This window comes from Hemibagrus wyckioides, linkage group LG12 (assembly GCF_019097595.1).
Source record: "Hemibagrus wyckioides isolate EC202008001 linkage group LG12, SWU_Hwy_1.0, whole genome shotgun sequence".
NCBI classification, from domain to species: domain Eukaryota; kingdom Metazoa; phylum Chordata; class Actinopteri; order Siluriformes; family Bagridae; genus Hemibagrus; species Hemibagrus wyckioides.
Genome location: NC_080721.1, coordinates 13673040 through 13695759, shown reverse-complemented (window position 1 = coordinate 13695759; position 22720 = coordinate 13673040). Strand labels below are relative to the sequence as shown.

The 22720-nt window shown below is 38.2% G+C and overlaps 1 protein-coding gene across 14 annotated transcripts in view; it reads right to left on the bottom strand.

Annotated features, from left to right (window-relative positions):
* LOC131362395 (NACHT, LRR and PYD domains-containing protein 12-like) overlaps positions 1-22720 on the bottom strand; it is a 54173-nt gene that overhangs the window by 15551 nt on the left and 15902 nt on the right. For 12 of the 14 annotated variants that reach the window (XM_058404335.1, XM_058404337.1, XM_058404342.1 and 9 more), the window contains 11 exons: positions 22034-22150; positions 20590-20706; positions 18741-18857; positions 17383-17430; positions 14342-16156; positions 11379-11570; positions 10543-10716; positions 5627-5800; positions 5209-5382; positions 4432-4692; positions 1471-1644 (listed from right to left, as the gene is read on the bottom strand). In XM_058404335.1, the coding sequence (XP_058260318.1) occupies positions 1471-1644; positions 4432-4692; positions 5209-5382; positions 5627-5800; positions 10543-10716; positions 11379-11570; positions 14342-16156; positions 17383-17430; positions 18741-18857; positions 20590-20706; positions 22034-22150 (3363 nt within the window). Of the gene's footprint in view, positions 1-1470; positions 1645-4431; positions 4693-5208; positions 5383-5626; positions 5801-10542; positions 10717-11378; positions 11571-14341; positions 16157-17382; positions 17431-18740; positions 18858-20345; positions 20415-20589; positions 22151-22720 lie in introns of those variants that run through there. The other 2 variants (XM_058404343.1, XM_058404339.1) reach the window with 2 other exon arrangements.

The window sequence follows — 22720 nt, the reverse complement described above, 5'->3', positions numbered from 1 at the left end:
AAGGAGCCAGAGGAAAGAACCGATATGCAATAGGCTTTGGGGGTTACCCAAAGGCGAAGATTCCCTAATAGGTTTTCCCTTTTTAGATTATTCCCCACCTTGACTGGTCCATAGGTGTCAGGGTATATGTGAAGATTAGGGCAAGGAACTACTCTTACAGACACAATCTGCTATACGATCAAAGACAGCATAACATCTGACATGTAAAAAATTATTTTTATTTGTTTGTTTTTTTTGTTTGTGTTTTGGATCTTTTCTCATGTTCCTTCTTCTTTTGTTTTTCATTTTGTATTTGCAGGGGGTCATTCCAGAACTCATCACTGCTACACCTGCAAGCAAAGTTCACTGCATACATCTATAGAGGGCCACCATAAACAGAGGAAGAGAACCTTATAAGAGGGAATCTGCAGCCACCGAAGACATCTGACACTTTAGCACACCGAAAGTTGAAAAATCTGCCACATAGAGTTTAAAGTGTGCTTGGACTACATCATATCTATAAAACTTCATAATATGATAATGGAAAATTCCTCATGGTTTGGAGGTTCTTTTTGGTCAATCATGGTCATGGATTAAAGAAACCACTGTTTTTGTCAGTTACCTTCTATTAATTTTACTTTTAGGCTATGTATGCTGTCAGGTATTCATATGTTGCATACGACAGACAACTAAACCACATGATAGAAATGTGTCAACTGTTAAAGTTAAAACATACTACCCCTGAAAATTTATTACAGTTATGAGAGTTTATAAGGGAACTCTCAAAGGGGGAATTGTGGGAAACAAATTTTCTTGTGTTCTCGCAGAGGAAGGATCACTAACCTGTTCGGGAAAGGTTGTAAACATTCTTTCTTGCAACCAAATGGGTCGCAAATCTTAGTGGGTAAACATAGTCTCTAATAGGGGGTAGGGGAAAATGAGGGGGCTGCTTTAACACAACCTGAAGGACAGCCACCAAAGTCTGTATAAATACCAGAGGTTTCTTGTCTGTCTGTGGAGATCTTGATGACCACAGCACTTCTGAGTGTGTTCTAATCTTCAATAAAAGATTCCTGCAACATACTTCCAAGTCTCTGTGATCGCTCTTCTACTGGTCTTCGGTTAATTTACAACACAATCCTGATCAGCAGGGGGTCATCTTTTATTTTTATCTAATATTTTTATTAATTCATTTTTTTTTTTTTTTACCTTTTTTAGTTATGTGGCATTTTCTTAGCATTTTAGTTTTCAAATTTCACTGCTGCTTTTAAACCCTGCAGCTCACACAGTGCACTTTGTATGATTGTAGTTACAATGTTTCAGTAAATTGCACAGCAATTACAGACACGTTGCATGAGTATATCGGACCTAAAGACTCAAAGGACAAATCAAGTGAGAAATCATCAGTACCGTGAAAAGAAACAATCTCACTATTAGAGAAAGTGTCTTAGTGAGGATCAGGTCATGTGACTCTCAGAGAGATGATCTTACCTCAGTGTCTCCAGTTTACAGTGAGGATTCTCCAGTAGAGCAGAGAGACTCTTCACTCCTGAGTCTCCTAGATTATTCCCAGACAGATTCAGTTCTCTCAGGTGTGAGGGGTTTGATCTCAGAGCTGAAGTCAGAGCAGCACAGCCTTCATCTGAGACACGACAACTATACAACCTGCAGACACACAATAACACACTCGTCATCAACAGATCTTCACCTTGGTTTAATATTTGTGTTAATCAAAGAGAGAGAGACAGAAGGAGACAAAGATTTTAAACAAACCTTTATTGCAATTTCTTTTAATAACCACATTGTTTAAACATTACACAGGCTTGTTTACTTGTACTAAAGAATGTGCAAAAAACAACACCAATAACCTTCACAATCAAAGGCTTTTTTGATTTATTGATATTAAGACCAACATCCAGATTTAAAAGTTTAATAATGTCCAAGATATCTCTAATAGAGGAAATGTTATAGCTAATCTGCCTACCTGGAACACAGTATGTCTGCTCAAGGCGGTTGACCTGTTCCTATACTTTGCTTAATCTATTGGCTAAAGCCTTAGAGACCAGTTTGTAGTCCCTGCCGAGTAGAGACATCTTTCATTCATTACTACTAGTAGATCTGTGCCCATCTCTGGCTAGAGACACTTTTAGAATTCCAGTGCTAAATCTCGTGTCTTTCCACAAGCCATGCTTTCTGTAGTTCCTATAGGGTCAGCATTCTGCAGGTCTCATTTGCCTTTGCAGACACCTGGGGCAAGTTGTCCAGGAAGACATCACCTATGGCCAGCCTGTATGTTAATTCATTCCTATACAGCACTTTGTAGAAGCCAACTGCTCTCCTGCAAACCTCAAGCTGGTCTGACAAAAGCACTCTGGCTTCAAAGTGCAGAATGAGTATGAAACCTTTTTGACCACTTTTCTTTTCTAGGTTAAAAAAACTTTAAGGCTTCTCCATCAGTTCACCACTGGCAATGCTTTTGTCAAATCACCAGAGAGTACCCTCACATCAGTTCTAGCACTTCTGGATTCAGAGACTTCTGGGTTTTTAGCATGGACATACACTATATTGCCAAAAGTATTCGCTCACCTGCCTTGACTTGCATATGAACTTAAGTGACATCCCATTCCTAATCCATAGGGTTCAATATGACGTCGGTCCACCCTTTGCAGCTATAACAGCTTCAACTCTTCTGGGAAGGCTGTCCACAAGGTTTATGTGTGTGTTTATGGGAATTTTTGACCATTCTTCCAGAAGCGCATTTGTGAGGTCACACACTGATGTTGGATGAGAAGGCCTGGCTCTCAGTCTCCGCTCTAATTCATCCCAAAGGTGTTCTATCGGGTTGAGGTCAGGACTCTGTGCAAGCCAGTCAAGTTCATCCACACCAGACTTCCACAAGAGGAAGGGGCCAGCTCCAAACTGTTCCCACAAAGTTGGGAGCATGGAATTGTCCAAAATGTCTTGGTATGCTGAAGCATTCAGAGTTCCTTTCACTGGAACTAAGGGGTCAAGCCCAGCTCCTGAAAAACAACCCCACACCATAATCCCCCCTCCACCAAACTTTACACTTGGCACAATGCAGTCAGACAAGTACCGTTCTCCTGGCAACCACCAAACCCAGACTCGTCCATCAGATTGCCAGATGGAGAAGCGCGATTTGTCACTCCAGAGAACGCATCTCCACTGCTCTAGAGTCCAGTGGCGGCGTGCTTTACACCACTGCATCCGACGCTTTGCATTGCACTTGGTGATGTATGGCTTGGATGCAGCTGCTCGGCCATGGAAACCCATTCCATGAAGCTCTCTGCGCACTGTTCTTGAGCTAATCTGAAGTCCACATGAAGTTTGGAGGTCTGTAGCGATTGACTCTGCAGAAAGTTGGCGACCTCTTCGCACTATGCGCCTCAGCATCCGCTGACCCCGCTCCGTCAGTTTACGTGGCCTACCACTTCGTGGCTGAGTTGCTGTCGTTCCCAAACACTTCCACGTTCTTATAATACAGCTGACAGTTGACTGTGGAATATTTAGGAGCGAGGAAATTTCACGACTGGATTTGTTGCACAGGTGGCATCCTATCACAGTTCCACGCTGGAATTTACTGAGCTCCTGAGAGCGACCCATTCTTTCACAAATGTTTGTAAAAACAGTCTGCATGCCTAGGTGCTTGATTTTATACACCTGTGGCCATGGAAGTGATTGGAACACCTGATTCTGATTATTTGGATGGGTGCGCGAATACTTTTGGCAATATAGTGTATGAGCAACATACAGGCTAGTTTCTACACAAAGTAATGTTCCACCAAGCTTTGAATTTCTGCTATTGTTTAAATACCTGTGTATGACCTTGTTTTGTTTCTTTGTGTTTGACGAGTTTCTGTTTCGCTTTTTGGATTTGTTTTCTAGTGTGATTGTTTTGCCAGTTTCTGATTTCTTTCTGCCTGTTTGCCATTTACACTGATTGTCTATTAGGTTTTGATTGCCTCTATTCAATCTGCAAATGCATCTCAGATCCTCTGCCTCAGCAGTTTCGTTACAGTAAGATATGTCCCTTGTGGCATTGTATGTGTACTGTTGACCCAACTGTCTGATCCAGTGCAAAACCGGAAGCAGACACCCTGGTATTAAATCCTGAGCTTTATTCCTCAAGAACAAATTGAAAACTCAAATTGAACCAACAATTGTTAATACTGCACAGTGGAAATAAATTTGTTTACTATTATACAAATATATTTTATTGCATAATATAAAATCAGGTACCGATGTTTTAATTAAGTTGAAATTATTAAGCTACATTTGTATAATTTACATTTAGTTTAATCAGTAGTTTTGTTGCTTAGTGACTAATATATTTGTTCAGTATGCTGAAATCTCATAGATAATTTTAGTTGCTAAAAACAACTAATAACTGCTGCTTTTATTGAACTACTGTAACTCTCAGAGACATTATCTTACCTTACTTTCTCCACTTTAGACTGGGGATTCTCCAATACAGCACAGAGTGTTTCCACTCCTGAATCGCCAAGCTTATTCCCATACAACTCCAGTGTATCCACGGTCAGATGCATTTCTCTCACTCCTAATGCTCCTAGATCATTCCTAGACAGCTCCAGTGCATACACAGTCAGGTGCAGTTCTTTCAGATTGGAGGTTTCTGAGTTGAGTACTGATGCCAGAGCTACACTAGTTTTTTCTTGAATTGTATCACACCTGATCCTAAAGGAAATAAAATAAAAGTAAAGTAATGAACTAACACTGGTACAAATGATCAAACAAGGCCTCAAAGCTTTTACTGAACCTTCTCATTTTTATAAATGCCAAAGCACAAACAAATCTCTTAAATGCTGCAATAATAATTCATGGATTCAACTCTGTGTGAGTTTTAAGCTGCATCATTCAGCTGGAGCATAAGATTCCGATCAGATCAGGCAATGCTGCTTATTGCCAAACTCTGTTCATAGAACAAATTCTTGCCTTAAACAATTTCAATGCTGCATTTAAATCATGCAGCTCACACACAGAATGCATTTCATTTCAAGTTATGTTTTGCACCATGGCTCTAACATACGTACATCTGATCCAAAGACAACCTAATAGTGTGCAACAAAAAAAAAGAGACAATCTTCCTCCCAAGACATTGATGCTGATCTAAAACCCCTGCTTCAGTCTCACTATTAGAGAAAGTGTCTTAGTGAGGAGCAGGTCATGTGACTCTCAGAGAGATGATCTTACCTCAGTGTCTCCAGTTTACAGAGAGGATTCTCCAGTAGAGCAGAGAGACTCTTCACTCCTGAGTCTCCTAGATTATTCCCAAACAGATCCAGTTCTCTCAGGTGTGAGGGGTTTGATCTCAGAGCTGAAGTCAGAGCAGCACAGCCTTCATCTGAGACACCACAACCACGCAACCTACACACACACAATAACACACTCTTCATCAACAGACTCATCTTAATTTAATAATGTATTTTTTAATTCAGAATATCATGAGGACTTTGTTTTACTGCTCCATTCTAATTAATAATGTAATTAAAACTGAAGGGTAAACTGCTTGTTCAGCTGCTTCTGGACCACAGATCTGGCAACCCTGTTTACAGCCAAACTTTGTTCATAGAACAAATTCTTAATTTGTGTCTCTCAGAGACGATCTTACCTCAGTGTCTCCAGTTTACAGAGAGGATTCTCCAGTAGAGCAGAGAGACTCTTCATTCCTGAGTCTCCTAGATTATTCTCAGACAGATCCAGGTCTCTCAGGTGTGAGGGGTTTGATCTCAGAGCTGAAGTCAGAGCAGTACAGTCTTTATCTGAGACACCACAATCCCACAACCTGCAGACACACAATAACACACTCTTCATCAATAGATTAGATTAGATTAAACTTCATTGTCAGTGTGCAGAGTATGAATACAGGACCAATGAAATGCAATTATTGTCTAACCACATTTGCAAATAGTAATTCTTCAAATGTTTTTTCTTATGTTTGTCCTTTTTTCTGGCCACTTAAAGCCCTGCTCTGTGGAATGTAAAGTAGTCCAAGGGCAGATACTCCAATTTCTGCTGTTGATCCTTGTGGCTCCTTTAGTGTTATCTTTAAGGTTTTTGTTGTATCTCTGACTAATGCTCTTCTTGCCCAGTCTGTGAATTTTGGTGCGTGGCCTTCTCTTGTCAGGTTTGTAGTGGTGCAATTTACTTTCCATGGATTTAAAAGTGCTCCATGGGATGTTTAAAGTTTGGGATATTTTTTAATATTTTTTTTAAGACCAGGTCTATTTATACTGACATCATGCGACAGTTTAGGTGACATTGATTGCACACAAGTGGACCTTAATCAACTAATTATGGCACTTCTGAAAGTAATTGATTGGACCACATCTTATTTAGAGGTTTTACAGCAATACTAATGTACCCTCAAGATTTCTCTTTCTGTTTATCTTAATTATTGTTTGTTTCACAATAAAAAATATATTGCACCTTCAAAGTCATAAGCATGTTGTTTAAATGGTACAAAGGAGTCATGGGGTCAGTGGAGGCTCAAGTGGTTAAGGCTCTGAGTTGTTAATCGGAAGGTCAGGGTTTAAGCCCCTGCACCTGCCAAGCATGTTGGTCAACTGAGCAAGGCCCTTAATCCTCTCTGCTCCAGGGGCAGATGTATCATAGCATCCCCTGTGGGATTACATTATTGAAGGCAGAACTGAAGTCAAAGAATAGGATTCTGACATAAACCTACCAGGCATAACATTATGACCACCTGCCTAATATTGTGTTGATCCCCTTTTTGCTGCCAAAACAGCCCTGACCCATCCTGCACTGTGTATTCTGACATCTTTCTATCAGAACCAGCATTAACTTCTTAAGCAACAATAGCTTGTCTGTTGGATCAGATCACACAGGCCAAGCTTTTGCTGTGAAATGCATCAATGAGCCCTGACCGCCCATGACCCTGTTGCCGGTTCACCACTGTTCTCTACTTGGACGACACTTTTTGATAGATACTGACCACTGCAGACCGGGAACACCCCACAAGAGCTGCAGTTTTGGAGATGCTCTGATCCAGTGGTCTAGCCATCACAATTTGGCCCTTGTCAAACTCGTTCAAATCCTTACGCTTGTCCATTTTTCCTGCTTCTAACACATCAACTTTGAGGACAAAATGTTCACTTGCTACCTAATATATCCCACCCACTAACAGGCGCCATGATGATCAGTGTTATTCACTTCACCTTGAATCCGCACCATAAGTATCGTACTCATAAAAAAAAAAAATCGTACTCGTAAAAAAAAAAATACATTAATCACAAGGTTGCTAGTTTGTTCTTTTCAGGATGCTAGTGTTTGTTATTCCAAAAATCACAAGTAGAGTTTTATGCAGATTAGGGGGCGGGATAAAAGTCTCCATTGGTCCACTGCTTCTCAACTGAAGTGACGTCACTGACGCGTGACTCTGCCGGTTAGTGTTTGAACCTGTAGTGAGCAAGTGAGAAGATGGGTGATTACAGCTACATGTAATCAATATCAATAAATACATTAGTCAGATGCCTTAACTGTCCAAGGAATCAGTTATAATGTCTTAAATTGTTCTTAAATTTTCCACTTTTGTGCAGGTGTGGATGACATGGTGCTTTCTTCCTAGAGGAGCTGAGTGCTGGGGTTGTGCTTACAGAGACTGAGTGGATGCTGTGGCCACAGACACAGTTTAGGACAGTCATTGAACCAGACTTTTATGGCTGCATGCAAGTCCATAATAATGTTGATCTATCTCTAGCACACAGAGAGAAATAAAGAGTCTAGAAATAAATTCTAATTTTAAGAGTTATTTTGACAGTTTTTTGACTCTGACAAGAAGCCATTGTTATAAGCTCTCTCTCTTTCTCTTTCTCTCTCTCTCTCATTAATATAAAACAGTAACAGTCACTGCTTAAATAAAACTTTATTTTATTTCTTTCTTGTTTTCAATATTGAACTTTGGCAGAACTATAGCAGTAACAGTCCTCGACACAGAATTATAAAAACTGCAGCAAAAAGACTACTGCAATGGGCAGAAAGAGAAGTGCAGAGTCAAATACTTTTAAAACATTATCCAAAAAACAACTGTACATCTTTTATCACCAAGAACACTGCTGTAATGGCAGCCCTGAACATTCAGACTAAAGCTGTTATCTTTCCTGGTTTCTGGAACAGTGTTTATTCTTCTTTTTCCACAGGCGGTCCGGCTCCTGAAAATATCGGGGAAAGAGCTAAAAATGTCATCAAGAGAAATTCAGCAGACTTTCATATACTCATATAAAACTGCAGATCTAGATTTTACTAACGGTCATCTTGAAAACATCTATGGGAATAGATCAGGGTATCTATGCTTTATTACACCACCAGCATGCACTTGGCCATTTCCTGTTCAGTGCATGTGTCCGTCTATGATCCTGCTGCCACTGACACTGTATCTGACTGACCCGAGCCTGTGGACGCGGTGATACAGGACTCTGATTAAGAGTCTGGGTTAATACTGTGGGAAACAAATTTTCTTGTGTTCTCGCAGAGGAAGGATCACTAACCTGTTCGGGAAAGGTCGTAAACATTCTTTCTCGCAACCAAATGGGTCGCAAATCTTAGTGGGCAAACATAGTCTCTAATGGGGGTAGGGGAAAATGAGGGGGCTGCTTTAACACAACCTGAAGGACAGCCACCAAAGTCTGTATAAATACCAGAGGTTTCTTGTCTGTCTGTGGAGATCTTGATGACCACAGCACTTCTGAGTGTGTTCTAATCTTCAATAAAAGATTCCTGCAACATACTTCCAAGTCTCCGTGATCGCTCTTCTACTGGTCTTCGGTTAATTTACAACAATACAGAGAGAAAAGTAAACACAAAGTGAATTATATTACTGTAAAGGTATATGTTTCATCATGATGAAACTGAACACATGATCTTAGTGCTGCTAGTGCACTACTGTTTGAGCAACAATAATGTTATGCTATCATGCTAATGATTGTACAATGACACACTTGTCCAGTTCATTAAAATACTCTTTAGCATAATAACAGGAGATTTGACAAGATACTACAATATCCAAACATATAAGAAGCTTTAAGTGTAGTAATTAAATGTTCTCACTTGCTCAAGACAGGTTCAAACAGGCAGTGTCGCACATCAGTCACTTTACTGATTGGCTAGAGAAGGGCAGTAGGTTGAGAAGCAGTGGACCAATCCACCCCCTAATCTGCATAAAACGCATGATTTTTGGAATAACAAACACCTGCATACTGGAAAGAGTTTTTTTTTTTTACATGATATTTTTTTACGAGTACGATACTTATGCCGCGGATTTGACGCCTTAATGGCGTCCTCAGTTGACCTGTTGTGTTTGTAGGCAAACTGATATGGGTCCAGTGTTGGGGCAAGTGTGTTTTCAGGAGAGAGAGATAATAATAATAATACATTTTATTTATAGGCACCTTTCTCAACACCCAAGGACACCAAACAATGACTTACAAAACAAAGCACATGGAAACAATACGACAAAAAAAGCAACAATAACAAAAAACAAATACAGAAGACTGTGACTGTGTGAGAGGGCAAGTAAGATTTAGGAAGAGTAAGCAAGCTTACAGGTGAGACTTGAGTCTAGATTTAAAGATAGACAGAGAGTCAAGGTTACAGATGTCTGGAGGTAAAGAGTTCCAGAGCCGGGGAGCAGAGCAACAGAAAGCCCTCTGCCCCATGGTGGCAAGACGAGCAGAAGGCACAGAAAGTTGAAGAGAAGAGGCAGATCTAAGAGAACAAGATGGAACATGAATATGGAGAAGATCAGACAAGTAAGAAGGGGCAAGATTGTGAATAGCTTTAAAAGTGAGAAGAAGAATCTTATAGTCTATGCGAAGCTTGAGCGGAAGCCAGTGAAGCTGCTGCAGAACCGGAGTGATGTGATGAAATGAAGGAGATTTAGTGATGATACGAGCTGCTGAGTTTTGAACCAGCTGAAGTTTAAGAAGAGACTTATGAGAGAGACCAAAGAGAACGGAGTTACAATAGTCAATACGGGAGGTAACAAGATTGTGAACAAGAATAGCAGTAGCATTCTCTGTGAGGGAAGGACGAAGACGGTTGATATTACGTAGATGAAAATACGCAGACCAGGTAATGTTATTAATATGTGATTGAAATGAGAGTGTACTGTCCAGGAGGACACCCAAACTCTTAACCTGAGTAGAAGGGAAAACAATAGAATTGTCAATAGAGAGGGAGAAGCTATTTATTTTAGATCATTTGAGGGCCACAAATTGAGGGCCACTGCAGCAGCATGTTTTGGTACTGGTACAATAGTGGGTGTTTTAAAGTAGGTGGGGACAATGGCCTGGGCCAAGGAGAGGTTACAAATGTTGGTGAAGCCAGCTGTTCTGCACAGGCCTTGAACACTCAGTACTGAAGTTTAAAGCTCAGAAAAGATGAATGATTAGTGTAATGTATAGTGCAAGTATGTAATCATCAACAGAATAGCAACCACATATGTGCAATAATATTATGAGTAGCCTTAGTGAGGAGCAGGTCATGTGACTCTCAGAGAGATGATCTTACCCCAGTCTCTCCAGTTTACAGAGAGAATTCTCCAGTAGACCAGAGAGACTCTTCACTCCTGAGTCTCCTAGATTATTCTCAGATAGATTCAGTTCTCTCAGGTGTGAGGGGTTTGATCTCAGAGCTGAAGTCAGAGCAGCACAGCCTTCATCTGAGACACCACAATCACACAACCTACAAACACACGATAACAGATCTATAGATTTTCATCTTTGTGTAATATTTACCATAATCAGAGAGAGAAAGACAGGCTCCATAGCCTGTAATGCATACATAACAATATAGATTTATATTATATAGAATCAATGAAGCAAAAGTCAGAATCTTTTGTAAAAAATCTTAAATTAGAATAATAATGTAAAACATCAAATGTAAAATATTCATTTTGAAGAGAATTTCTACACTAGAAGAACAGAGCATCAACAACTACAGTAAGGATTCTACACTTCACTCCTCATTCTTCTAGATTATTCTGAAACAGAGTTCATTCTCTCAGGTGTGAGAGTAAAGACTTGTCATCAAGATGATGTATCATCATGGACAGTCTTTATTTCTTTGAACAATCCCAAGGTACTATTAACACAGGCCAAATGTGTGCTAGAAGTATAAACATAATGCAGTTTTACAAAAGATAAAAGGTAATGAGCTAGGTTTTGTAGAATTTATATCTGTTTAACAGTATTTTAATCCACATTGCAGGTACATTTAATTGTTTCACTACTCACTAAACACATTGACAAATACAGATCTCTTACAAAAAAATTCATTTGCTAAAACTACAATTAATAAATGATGCTTTTAATGAGCTGCTGTGTCTCTCAAACATATGATCTTACCTCAGTTTCTCCACTTTACACTGAGGATTCTCCAGTACAGCACAGAGAGTATTCACTCCTGAGATCCTTAGATCATTCCCAGACACCTGAAGTGTATCAACAGTCAGATGCAGTTCTTTCAGATTGGAGCTTTTTGAGTTGAGCACTGATGCCAGAGCCAACAAACCACTTTGTATTGCATCACACCTGATACTGAGGGAAATAAAATAAAAATAATGAACTAACACTGGTTCAAATGATCAAACAAGGCCTCAAAGCTTTTACTGAACCTTCTCATTTTCATAAAGGCCAAAAGCACAAACAACAATCTCTTAAATGCTGCAATAATTCATAGTCAGAGCTGTTTGGATTTGACTCAGTGTGTCAATATGAAATCTATATCTAAGAAACTTTAAAGATGGGTACCTTGGCTTTGAGGGGTATGGGGAAGAGAGATACATGATTCTTAATTTAAAAATAGAGCTCTTGGGAAAAAGTTGAGTCACATTATTTCGACTAGCTTGATTTGGAAATATCTTGGGTCAATAAAGTTGTTATTAATTTATCTGGCAGGCTACACACCTAATAAAATCTTGGCCATTTATTATTAAAGAAGGTACATGAAGAGCTTCAGTTACACTGGGCACTGTATTACTGGCCAATAGTAAAAAGGCCTTTGGAATACAGTTAAAATACCCTGTTATATTGCTTGTAATCACAATGAATATTATATTTTCCACAAAGTACTAATAACAGACAGCTAATCTTACCTACTATAGTTAAACTATCTCTATAATATTACTCATCTCTGTTATTTGTGATAACTAACCCTTAAACATTTAAGTTTGAAAATAATTTAAAAAAAAGAAGAAAAAGATTATCTCTCATGGCGCCAGTGGTTTGTGCACTTCCTGGAATCGATTCATCTTCCCTCGGATAGTAATGCCTGTGCATGTGGCCTTGATGATGTATTTTTAACACACTACATTTGTGGGCATAATTTCACAGGTCGTCCGAGTGAGATGTTGTGAAAACTAGCGTTGTGTCTGTAAACTATCATAGTCGTACACTTTGGAGTTGAACTCTAACAAACACACAAAATCTCCTATCTGTAAACTGTCGTGGCCATAGATTTTGGAATCCAACTTGGACAAAACACAGAATTACATACAATCGTTTTAAATTACGCACAAGTAAATTAAAATTACACACAAATGTTCTGAATTACATACGATTATTTTTGACAGTGATTTTATTCCATAGACATGGAGCAGAAGATTCGCCATATTGGGAATTAAAGGTTTCAAGAGTCATGCAGAGATAAATTTTCTGAACAGTTAAGATATTTAATTTGTTCTCTAATAAGCTACTGAAATGAAAATGAAAATATTTACAGTCCTTGGTGTTTGTCCTTTTTTCTGTATTACAACCTGGTTGTTTGTTTCATAGTAAAAAATGTTTTGCACCTTCAAAGTCATAAGCATGTAAATCCAATGGTACAAAAACCCCCAAAATCAATTTTAATTAGCGCCAAAGCACTAGAAGTGCGAAGGGACCTCTTGTTCTTATAAGGATTATTATTATTATTATTTTTATTATTATTTTTTCAATCATCCGGGCACTTTTGGGGGTCTTAACATGCTCAAAAACTCATGAAAATCAGCAGACAGGTTGGAGTCTGCGGCCATTAGGAGGTCACTGTGGCTCGGCCCTGGGCATGGCACACACCCGTTACAGCGCCCCCTGGAAGATCTTGCTGCATAGTTGATACACACTTGCACGTATGCATGTAAAACTTGCATACGGCCATACACCGTACACTGCAACAAGTTGGTTTCCATGGCTGTCATCCCAGAAGGAAGCCTCTTCTGAAGCTGGCTCACAAGAAAGCCCACAAAGAGTTTGCTGAAGACAACTTGTCCAAGAGCATGAATTACTGGAACCATGTCCTGTGGTCTGATGAGACTAAGATAAACTTCTTGGGGTCAGATGGTGTCCAGCATGTGTGGTGACGCCCTGGTGAGGAGTACCAAGAAAATTGTCTCTTGCCTACAGTTAAGCATGGTGGTGATAGCATCATGGTCTGGGGCTGCATGCATGCTGCTGGTACTGGGGGGCTGTGGTTCATTGAGGGAGACATGGATTACAGCGTTCTGAAGCAGAACATGATGCCCTCCCTTCAAAAACTGGGCCAAACAGCAATTTTCCAACATGATAACGACCCCAAACTTTTCTATGAATCCGGAGATACACCTGGTTTAAAAGATTTTGAAGGGCAGGCATTAAAATATGGGATATGAGCCAGTAGTCTGCTAGACTTATTTGCATATTCATAATACCTTTGCTTGGGAAGAAGGAGAAGTTTTTTAATGTGGTTTGTATGGTCCAAATTAAGATCAGCTCTGGCCCGGCATAGTAAAGCCCAAATTATCTGATTAAGGGCAGTGCCATGTAAACGCTCCAGTTTTTTTAACTTCTAGTTCGGTGAATTTTCATTATCTATCGAATAGCTTTTAAACCATTCCTGTAATGCCTCACAAAATGTTAGGTCAGTCAACAAGTAAGAGTTAAATCTCCAGACCCTACTGATTTTATGGTCACCCCAAAGTAATCTGCCCAAAACAATATGCTCTCAGGATTTGTGTGAGCGATCTAGTTGTTCCATTGGTCTTAATAATAAAAAAATAATAATTTCAATAAACGTTCTCATTATTTCCAGGTGCATAACCTCATAATTTCAAAACTGATGTTTTTTCTCATTAAATTGTCTTTTACATATTTAATACTTGGTCTTCAGTCTTATTTATTTGTTTATGTGACAGCTATTTATTAGCTCTTATTTAACCATTAATCTATTCACATTAACATCACCATATTACCCCTTTAAGGTCAGAACATCTCAAAGAACATATTTCTCAAAGTGTTTTCAGTTTCTCAAATTCTAACAGTATAACAGTAGAACAGTTATATTCAGATTTACTTACATTGCTTTTCTGGATGCTGCAATCACAGGCATCATCTTCAGAAGAACCAGATCTGTTATCTTCTCTGGACTGAAATATTTATTTAGGTCAAATTCTTCCAGATCCTGTTCTGAGGTCAGTAACACAAACACCAGAGCAGACAACTGGGAGGAAGAGAGTCTACTTTGTTTTCCAGATTTCAGGTAGCGTTGGATTTCCTCCACTAGAGAATTATCACCCAGTTCATTCAGACAGTGGAACAGATTGATGGATTTCTCTGGAGGAAGATCTTTACTGATCTTCTGCTTAATGTACTGAACTGTTTCCTCTTTGCTGTCGGAGCTACTTCCTGTCTGTGTTATTAAGGTATGTAAGAGTTTCTGATTGGACTCCAGTGAGAAACCCAGAAGAAAGCGAAGGAAAAGGTCCAGATGTCCAGTTTGACTTTTTAATGCCTGCTCTACTGCAGACTTGTGAACATCTGAAATTGTGTTACAGACCTGACTCTGATTAAGAACATTTATCTTTTTCTTCATGAAGGTCTGGTGCACATACAGAGCTGCAAGATGCTCCTGAATGGTCAGATGAACAAAGCAGTACACTTTACTCTGGTGAAGCCCAAACTCCTCTCTGAAGATCTGCGTACACACACCTGAGTACACTGCTGCTTCTCTCACATCAATGCCACACTCTCTCAGGTCTTCCTCATAGAAGATCAGGTTCCCTTTCATCAGCTGCTGAAAAGCCAGTTGTCCCAGTTTAAGAAGCATTTCTTCATCACTCTCCTGCTTCTGTGAGTATTTTCCTCTTATGATGTTTGTCTGAATGATGAGGAAGTGTGTGTACATTTCAGTCAGAGTCTTGGGGATCTCTCCAGTCTCTGCTTCACCCAACATCCTCTCTAGAACAGTGGCTGAAATCCAGCAGAAGACTGGGATGTGGCACATGATGTAGAGGCTTCTTAATGACTTCAGGTGTGTGATGATGTTATTGGCCAGGCTCTGATCACTGATCCTCTTCCTGAAATACTCCTCCTTCTGTGGGTCATTGAACCCTCGTACCTCTGTGACTCGATGCACACACTCAGAGGGGATTTGATCAGCTGCTGCTGGTCGGGAGGTGATCCAGATGAGAGCAGAGGGAAGCAGATTCCCTTTGATCAGGTTTATCAGCAGCTCCTGCACTGATGCTGATTCAGTTACATCACACACTCTCTCTGTGTTCTGGAAATTCAGAGGAAAACGACACTCGTCCAATCCGTCAAAAATGAACAGAACCTTTTCCAATCTGGACATTTCTGTTTTTTTTGTTTCCTTAAAAAAGACATGAAGGAGCTCCATCAGACTCAGTTTCTGGTCCTTCATCAAATTCAGCTCTCTGAAAGGAAGTGGAAATATGAGGTGGACGTCCTGATTTGTTTTCCCTTCAGACCAGTCCAGAATGAACTTCTGTACAGAGACTGTTTTTCCGATGCCAGCGACTCCCTTTGTCAGAACAGTTCTGATGGGTTTGTCTTGTTCAGATGAGGTCTTTTTCAGCACAGTTCTGATGGGTTTGTCTTTTTTAGACAAAGGCTTAAAGATGTCATTACATTTGATTGGTGTTTCCTCTGTTGTTGTTGTTCTCCTGGATGCTGCCTCGATCTGTCTCACCTCATGTTCATTATTGACGTCTCCACTGTCTCCCTCTGTGATGTAGAGCTCTGTGTAGATCTCATTCAGGAGTCTTTGGGTTCCCAGGTTTAACATCACTCCATTTAAACACTGAAACTTCTTCTTCAGATTTAATTTGAACTTTTTCTGGAGTTCATTAACAGCAGCAGATTGTGGTTTGTGTCTGTGAAACAGTGAAGTAGCAAGACATAGTTAGACATGGAGTTAAATTATTAGAGTTTAAGATCAATTTTTCTGATTGATGATAACAGATGTTTTTTTTAAATAATCTAATGACTGTAGTAAATAACAGTAGAGAGGTTTATAATACCAGTGTGTCAGTCTCGCAGTCAGAGGTGGACAGTAACAAAGTACATTTACTTGAGTACTGTACTTAAGTACACTTTTTGAGTATCTGTACTTTACTTGAGTATTATTTTTTCTGGAAACTTGTTACTTTAACTTCACTACATTTGAAAGACAAATATTTTAATTTTTACTCCACAACATTTCTGTCAAGGTCCCTGAGTAAAAAGTAGTTATGTTATCCAGAGGATTTTTTTTCACTCTTGTATTGTCATGTTTCGTGAAGTTCAGTAGTTTTCCGTCATTTTTTAAACTGTGATCAGTTGGTGGCAAAATGGACGAAGACAGATCATCAGCACAGTGTGGGCATCCATGGCCATACTTATGTTCCAGTTTTTAGAAAAGAGTAACAATTCCAGCTAAAGGTATGACTATGCTGACATATTATCCAGCCTTATCCAACCTGTCAATTAAGCTGAACACAGCCCTCCCTGCCTCAGCGGCCTGAGAGAGGCTTTTTAGTGAAGCTGGATTGATCTTCAGCCCAAGAAGGGGAGCAATTAATTCACATAACTTTGAGAACCAGCTTCTACTTAAGATGAACAAGGACTTTTTTAAGTTTGACTTATTTAACCATAGTACGATTTCTCTCTACTAGTGATCTGTGAGACATAGTATCATTGTCACAACAATGTTTTGCTCTTTGTTAAAGCAGTGTTGCTGTTGGGCAGTTATACAGCTACAGTAGCTGGGTTTTAAAGCAGGGTTTTCTGATCAGTCTGCATTTACAGACCACTTGATTAAAATGTGTATATTCACTAGGTTGCTACAAAAGGTGCTGTAAGTATTGCATACAACAATGCAGCTATAATAAAACAACATTTTTACTTTTTAAACAAACATTTAAAACATTTAAAAACAAACATTTACTTTTTACTTTTGATACTTAAGTACTTCTGTACTTTTACTTAAGTAAAAATCTGTCTTTACAACTTTGACTTGTAATGGAGTAATGTTTGACCAGTAGTATCTGTACTTTCACTCAAGTAAGGAAGTTGTGTACTTTGTCCACCTCTGGTCACAGTCATGTTGGTTTGCTCTTACCCTGTAGCTGAGATGATTTCTCTTCTCTTTAATGCCTTTCTTGAAGCACTGAGAACAAACATTGTATGTCAATGACTTTAATAGCTTAAATACTGTAGTCAAAATTTGCTGTAGCCCTAATTTTACTACAATAATGGTAATAAATGGCTGTGTGTAGCACAGCCATTAACTGTGACTTTAACAAGAACTATGGAATGTTACCTGTGTACAGAGATTCTTATTCTCACATCAATACACTTAGTATAAATATTTAACTTTAAGGACTTGGAACTAATCTTTGGACAAGTTGTTCATTGTTTCTTTTGACAGAAACATTATCTTGGCTTTGGTAAGGACTGTTATGGTTAAATGATCATTTTTATTAATGTTAAAATGTTAAATGATCATTTTTTCTTAATGTTGAAATGTTAAATAATCACATTTATTCCTATGCTGTGGAAAAGATGGAGGAGTTCAGTATAACTGTGTCAGATTCCCTTGATATTCAGAGATACAAGTTTCTTTTGGATGACTAGATCTATATGCAAAATACACAGTTCTTAAATAAGTGAAATGTTGTAGAGAGTTATGTCTTATGTTGCCTCACTTAATGATAAAAATAACTCTTTTGGTGAATGTCTGAAATTTGTTGTATAATTGTTTAACATTTTATTTTTATATTTTATTGCTACATCTAATGATTTTTTTTTATGAATATTACAGGATATGTGTTGAGGTTATACATTTTTCATGTAATTAATTTTGTGTCAAATAACAACACATTTTTGTATAGGGTTTTAGGTATTTAGATATTTCTTAACACAAAGTGTGTAGCCAAAGATGTGTTAATATTATAAATGGTTATGTACTTTGTGTTAACCTTCCTGACAAAGTCGCAGTGTTAAAATCATTAACACATTGAATGTGTCAGAATTAACACAAGCATTATCCTAAAACTCACCCACTGATGTGTAAGAATTTATGACTTAAGTTAGAGTCAGTTTTAATGCATCCTTTAATGCAAGACTGTACTGAGAGAGAGAGAGAGAGAGAGAGAGAGAGAGAGAGAGAGAGAGAGAGAGAGAGAGAGCCAGAGAGAGAGAGAGTGAGAGAGAGAGAGAGAGCCAGAGAGAGAGAGAGTGAGAGAGACAGAGAGAGAGAGAGAGAGAGAGAGAGACTAACAAGTGCACTAGACAGAAGAAGAAAATGTGTTTCTCCAGAACCTGTGTAGTGCATTAATATAACAAATACAAATTACAAATTATACATAATAAAAATTTGCATTATTGTTGAATCCAGGAAGTAAATGTCTGAACTGTCTGGTTAACTATGGGATGTTACCTGGGAACAGATGAGACCTGTGAACTATATGATGTTACCTGTCTGCATGTAAGGAGCCTGCATCTCTAAAGTTCGAAGGAAGATCCATAGACACCTCACTCTTCATGGAGACACAGCTGGGCTCTGATGGCTTTGATCTCTTCTTTGGTACAATACTATACAACAATACAGATTGGACATGAGACAGCATTTCATTGTCTTGAAAACTGGGAAAAAGAATATTACAAAATATTAGATGAATTTGTATCACTTTGTATGTAGCATATATTTCTGTTTAATACTCAATATGAACTTTTCCTCTGCTCACACACCAGACAGCAGCAGCATAGCTAGTAACATACAGAGCACAATGTTTGCAAGTGGGAACCTAACTACCTCTAAAACATCAATTACTCAGACACATTGCTTTTGTTGCAGAAACGGTCAAGTAACAGTGACCTTAATGCTGCCTGGACTTTAATTATTTTGCCTTTACTATTAATTTTTGCACTATTAAGTCATTGGAGAGGTAGTTTGTTTTTGTCCAAAGGTGGACAGAAACATTGTGTTGTCTTTTATTTTGTTATATTGTGTTAATGTTAAATGGCCTGGACACATGGCATGTACAGGTTTTTTCCCTGAGCAGATTTCATTTATGTATGCTCTGATACTTCCCAAGCCCTACGATGTGGCTGTGTCTTCAGTGTCTGTTAACCTAGGTTTGATATACACCTTGGGGAAGGTGTCAGACTCATCAGGTGCTACCTGCCTATGGGACCACTTCATTAAAAGTTCTCTTTCTTTTTCTGTTAATGTCCACCAGAATTTCTTTAGTGCTTGCTCTACTGTACTGATCAAATTTGCAAAGCCCTTGCTACTGCCAAATTTTGCTTGCTGCCAGTTCCATTAGGTTTTGTATCACTTTTTGACATTGCATGGCAAAGAGAGCTCTATTTGTGCCCCCTTTAAAATTTGTTCCATTAAAAGCCAGTACACAGATGTACTCATGTCTGTTCTGTTTTTTTCCATTGTGGCACACACCTTTAAGACACTTTTGTTAAAAGAAGATACACGGTTTAAATTAAAAGCTGATAGATTACATTAACATTAAAAATTTCTCTTCCAAAACTCATTTTTCCCGACTTTCCATGTAATGGCTGATGGACAAAACTGCAATCTAAAAGCTGCTTTGCTGCTCAATAATTGAATCACCCCATTGCCCTCCTTCCTCTTTCATAGATATAGAACACTTTGGGGTAGCCAGTGGAGTTTGTCCCAAAAGAAATCTAAAATAATACTCTGTAACTTTGCTAGAAGACCTTCTGGAGATTCTAGAACAGCTAGATGATGTCATAAAACCGATGCTACCAAGTTATTAATAATAATTGTTCACCATCTATAATTATAATTATTTGTGGTAAAAGCCATTTTCCTAAAATTCCCTCAATTTTTTCCACTACACACTCCCAATTTTGTTTACAGTCAAGGTGTTCCCTAGGAAATCTCCTAGATACTTGATTCCATCTTTAGACCATTTAACCTCCAGGTAAACTCAGATCTCCCCCATCCTATCTGTCTACCAACAATGCAGTGCTTTTTGCCCAGTTTACTTTTGAAGAAGAAATTTTTCCAAAGCAATCTACAATATTTCTAAGCTTTTGTACATCATTGCTTCCATCTATTGCCACCATGATGTCATCGGCATAAGCTGAGAGGCGTAAGGGTAAAAAATCCTTAGAGAGAGAGAGAGAGAAAGAGAGGGAAAGAGAGGGAAAGAAAGAGACACAGAGATAGCAAATGTGTTTCTCCTTAGTCTGTGTAGTGTATTTATATAAAAATAAAGACTTGTATTATTGTGTAATCATGGAAGTAAATGTCTTAATCATCTGGTGAACTATGGGATGTTACCTGTCTGCATGTAAGGAGCCTGCATCTTTAAAGTTCCAAGGAAGATCCATAGACGCATCACTCTTCATGGAGACACAGCTGGGTTCTGGTGACTTTGATCTATTCTTTGGTACAGTACTATACAACGATGCAATAATACAGAGTGAGCATGAGACATAATTTTATTTTCTGGAAAATTGGGATAAAATAACATGACCTCTATTTCTTCTCTTACAATAAGTCTGAAATAATGGTTACATTAATGCCTGTGTGCTGCACGTGATGTAAGTGACATTTATATCTAAAAAAATTCAAAAGTATGTTGTCTTTTGTCTTTGTAGTGGTGTAACCACAAATTAACTGGATGGGATGAGGAAATATACAAACTAAAATCACAACTTTATTCCTAACCTCTACAGTGTTATGAGAAAGTGTAATGTGCATTTCAGGTGGATGTCAGACAGTAGCAGTGCTGATGATACAAATTTGTTAGTGTAATCATTTAAGGATCAATTTGTAATCAAACATCTTTGAGGAAAAAAAATCATAAACCTTGATTAAGGCACTTCAGTTCTCTCAGAAATCCTCTTGTGGTCCAGGCAGAATTTGAGTTAAGCTTATTGTATCAATATCACAATGTTATAATATTTTCCATTAATACTCAGACACAATTTTTTCGATGAAAACACAAAGTAGCAGTGATAAACAGTGCTTAAATTTTAGCACCTAATAACAATGCTGTTACTCTGCACTTAAAATTCATTTTAGAATCAGCATCAAAAACTAATTTGACTTTATTTGCTCTTCAGTGGAATGTACAGTCTTTATGGGCTGTTTAATTATTTTGTTAGACGTTACTATTACTCTAAGTGTCACATCATGGTGCATTTTCTTCCAGGTTATCTGGATGAAACTGTGAAACAACAGACTGCACAATTATTGATATTAATTACTCTAAAATGTTTAATGAAATCAGTGTCACAGCATTACAGCCTAATTAAAGTAACAAACATTTACTGATATCATAAATATTTGGCAATATTTCTGTTTAATATTCATTAGGACCTTTTCCTCTGCTAACACACCATACAGCTGCAGCAGAACTAGTAACATATAAAGCACAAGTTTGAGAGTGGGAACCTAACTACCTCATTCATATCTCAATTACTCAAGACAAATTTCTTTTCAAGGAAAATCATCTAAGTAACAGTGATACTAATGCTGCCAGGATTTGAACACAAACCAGCAATGTTGTTACTTTGTACTTACTATTCTTTTTTGAACTATTATTCTTTTGGAGAAGTTGGTTGTTTATTCCCAAAGGAGGACAGAAACATTGTGTTGTCTTTTGTATGGTGTGTTAATGATAAATATTTTTAGAGACATACATATAGTGCACTACACAAAAAAAGTAAACAAGGACAAATGTTGTAAATGAGTTGAGTGGTGAACTATGGGATGTTACCTGTCTGCATGTAAGGAGTCTGCATCTTTAAAGTTCCTAGGAAGATCCATAGACACATTACTCTTCATGGAGAGACAGTTGGGTTTTGGTGAGTCTGATCTCTTTATCTGTATAGACCTGTACAACAATACATTAATACAGAGTGAGCATGAAACAGAAATTCATTGTCTGGAAAACTGGGATACTATGACATGACCTCTACCTCTTCTTATACATGAAGTCTAAAATACAAGTTAGATCAATGCCTCTTATTTAAATCTTTTAAAGATATTATGATTTTGTGATGTCTTTTTTTGTATCAAGATTTTTATTTATTTTTTCAGGTTAAGTTCACATCAGGAACATATATCACAGTCCAATGAACTATATACAAATAGATGCCATGAAGCTGTCCATTTATCAAAAGGACAAAAATAAAAATTAAAATAAAGTCAGCTAAGCATAGAAAGCATGTCATCTTTTTAGCCTATCTAGTGTAACAAAGCACCCGAGGCGAGCTGTGTAGGATCCATTTGAAGTTTATTATATAACAACCAAAACGCCAGGTAAAAGAGTAATCTGAACAAACAAGCAAAAAGTCTGATAACCAGTAAATCCAAACATTAAGCAAACAAATCCAAAACACGTAGAGCATACATGAAATGTGGCTTGGTAATGTAGTAATACAAATACTTGGTGTTCATGGGG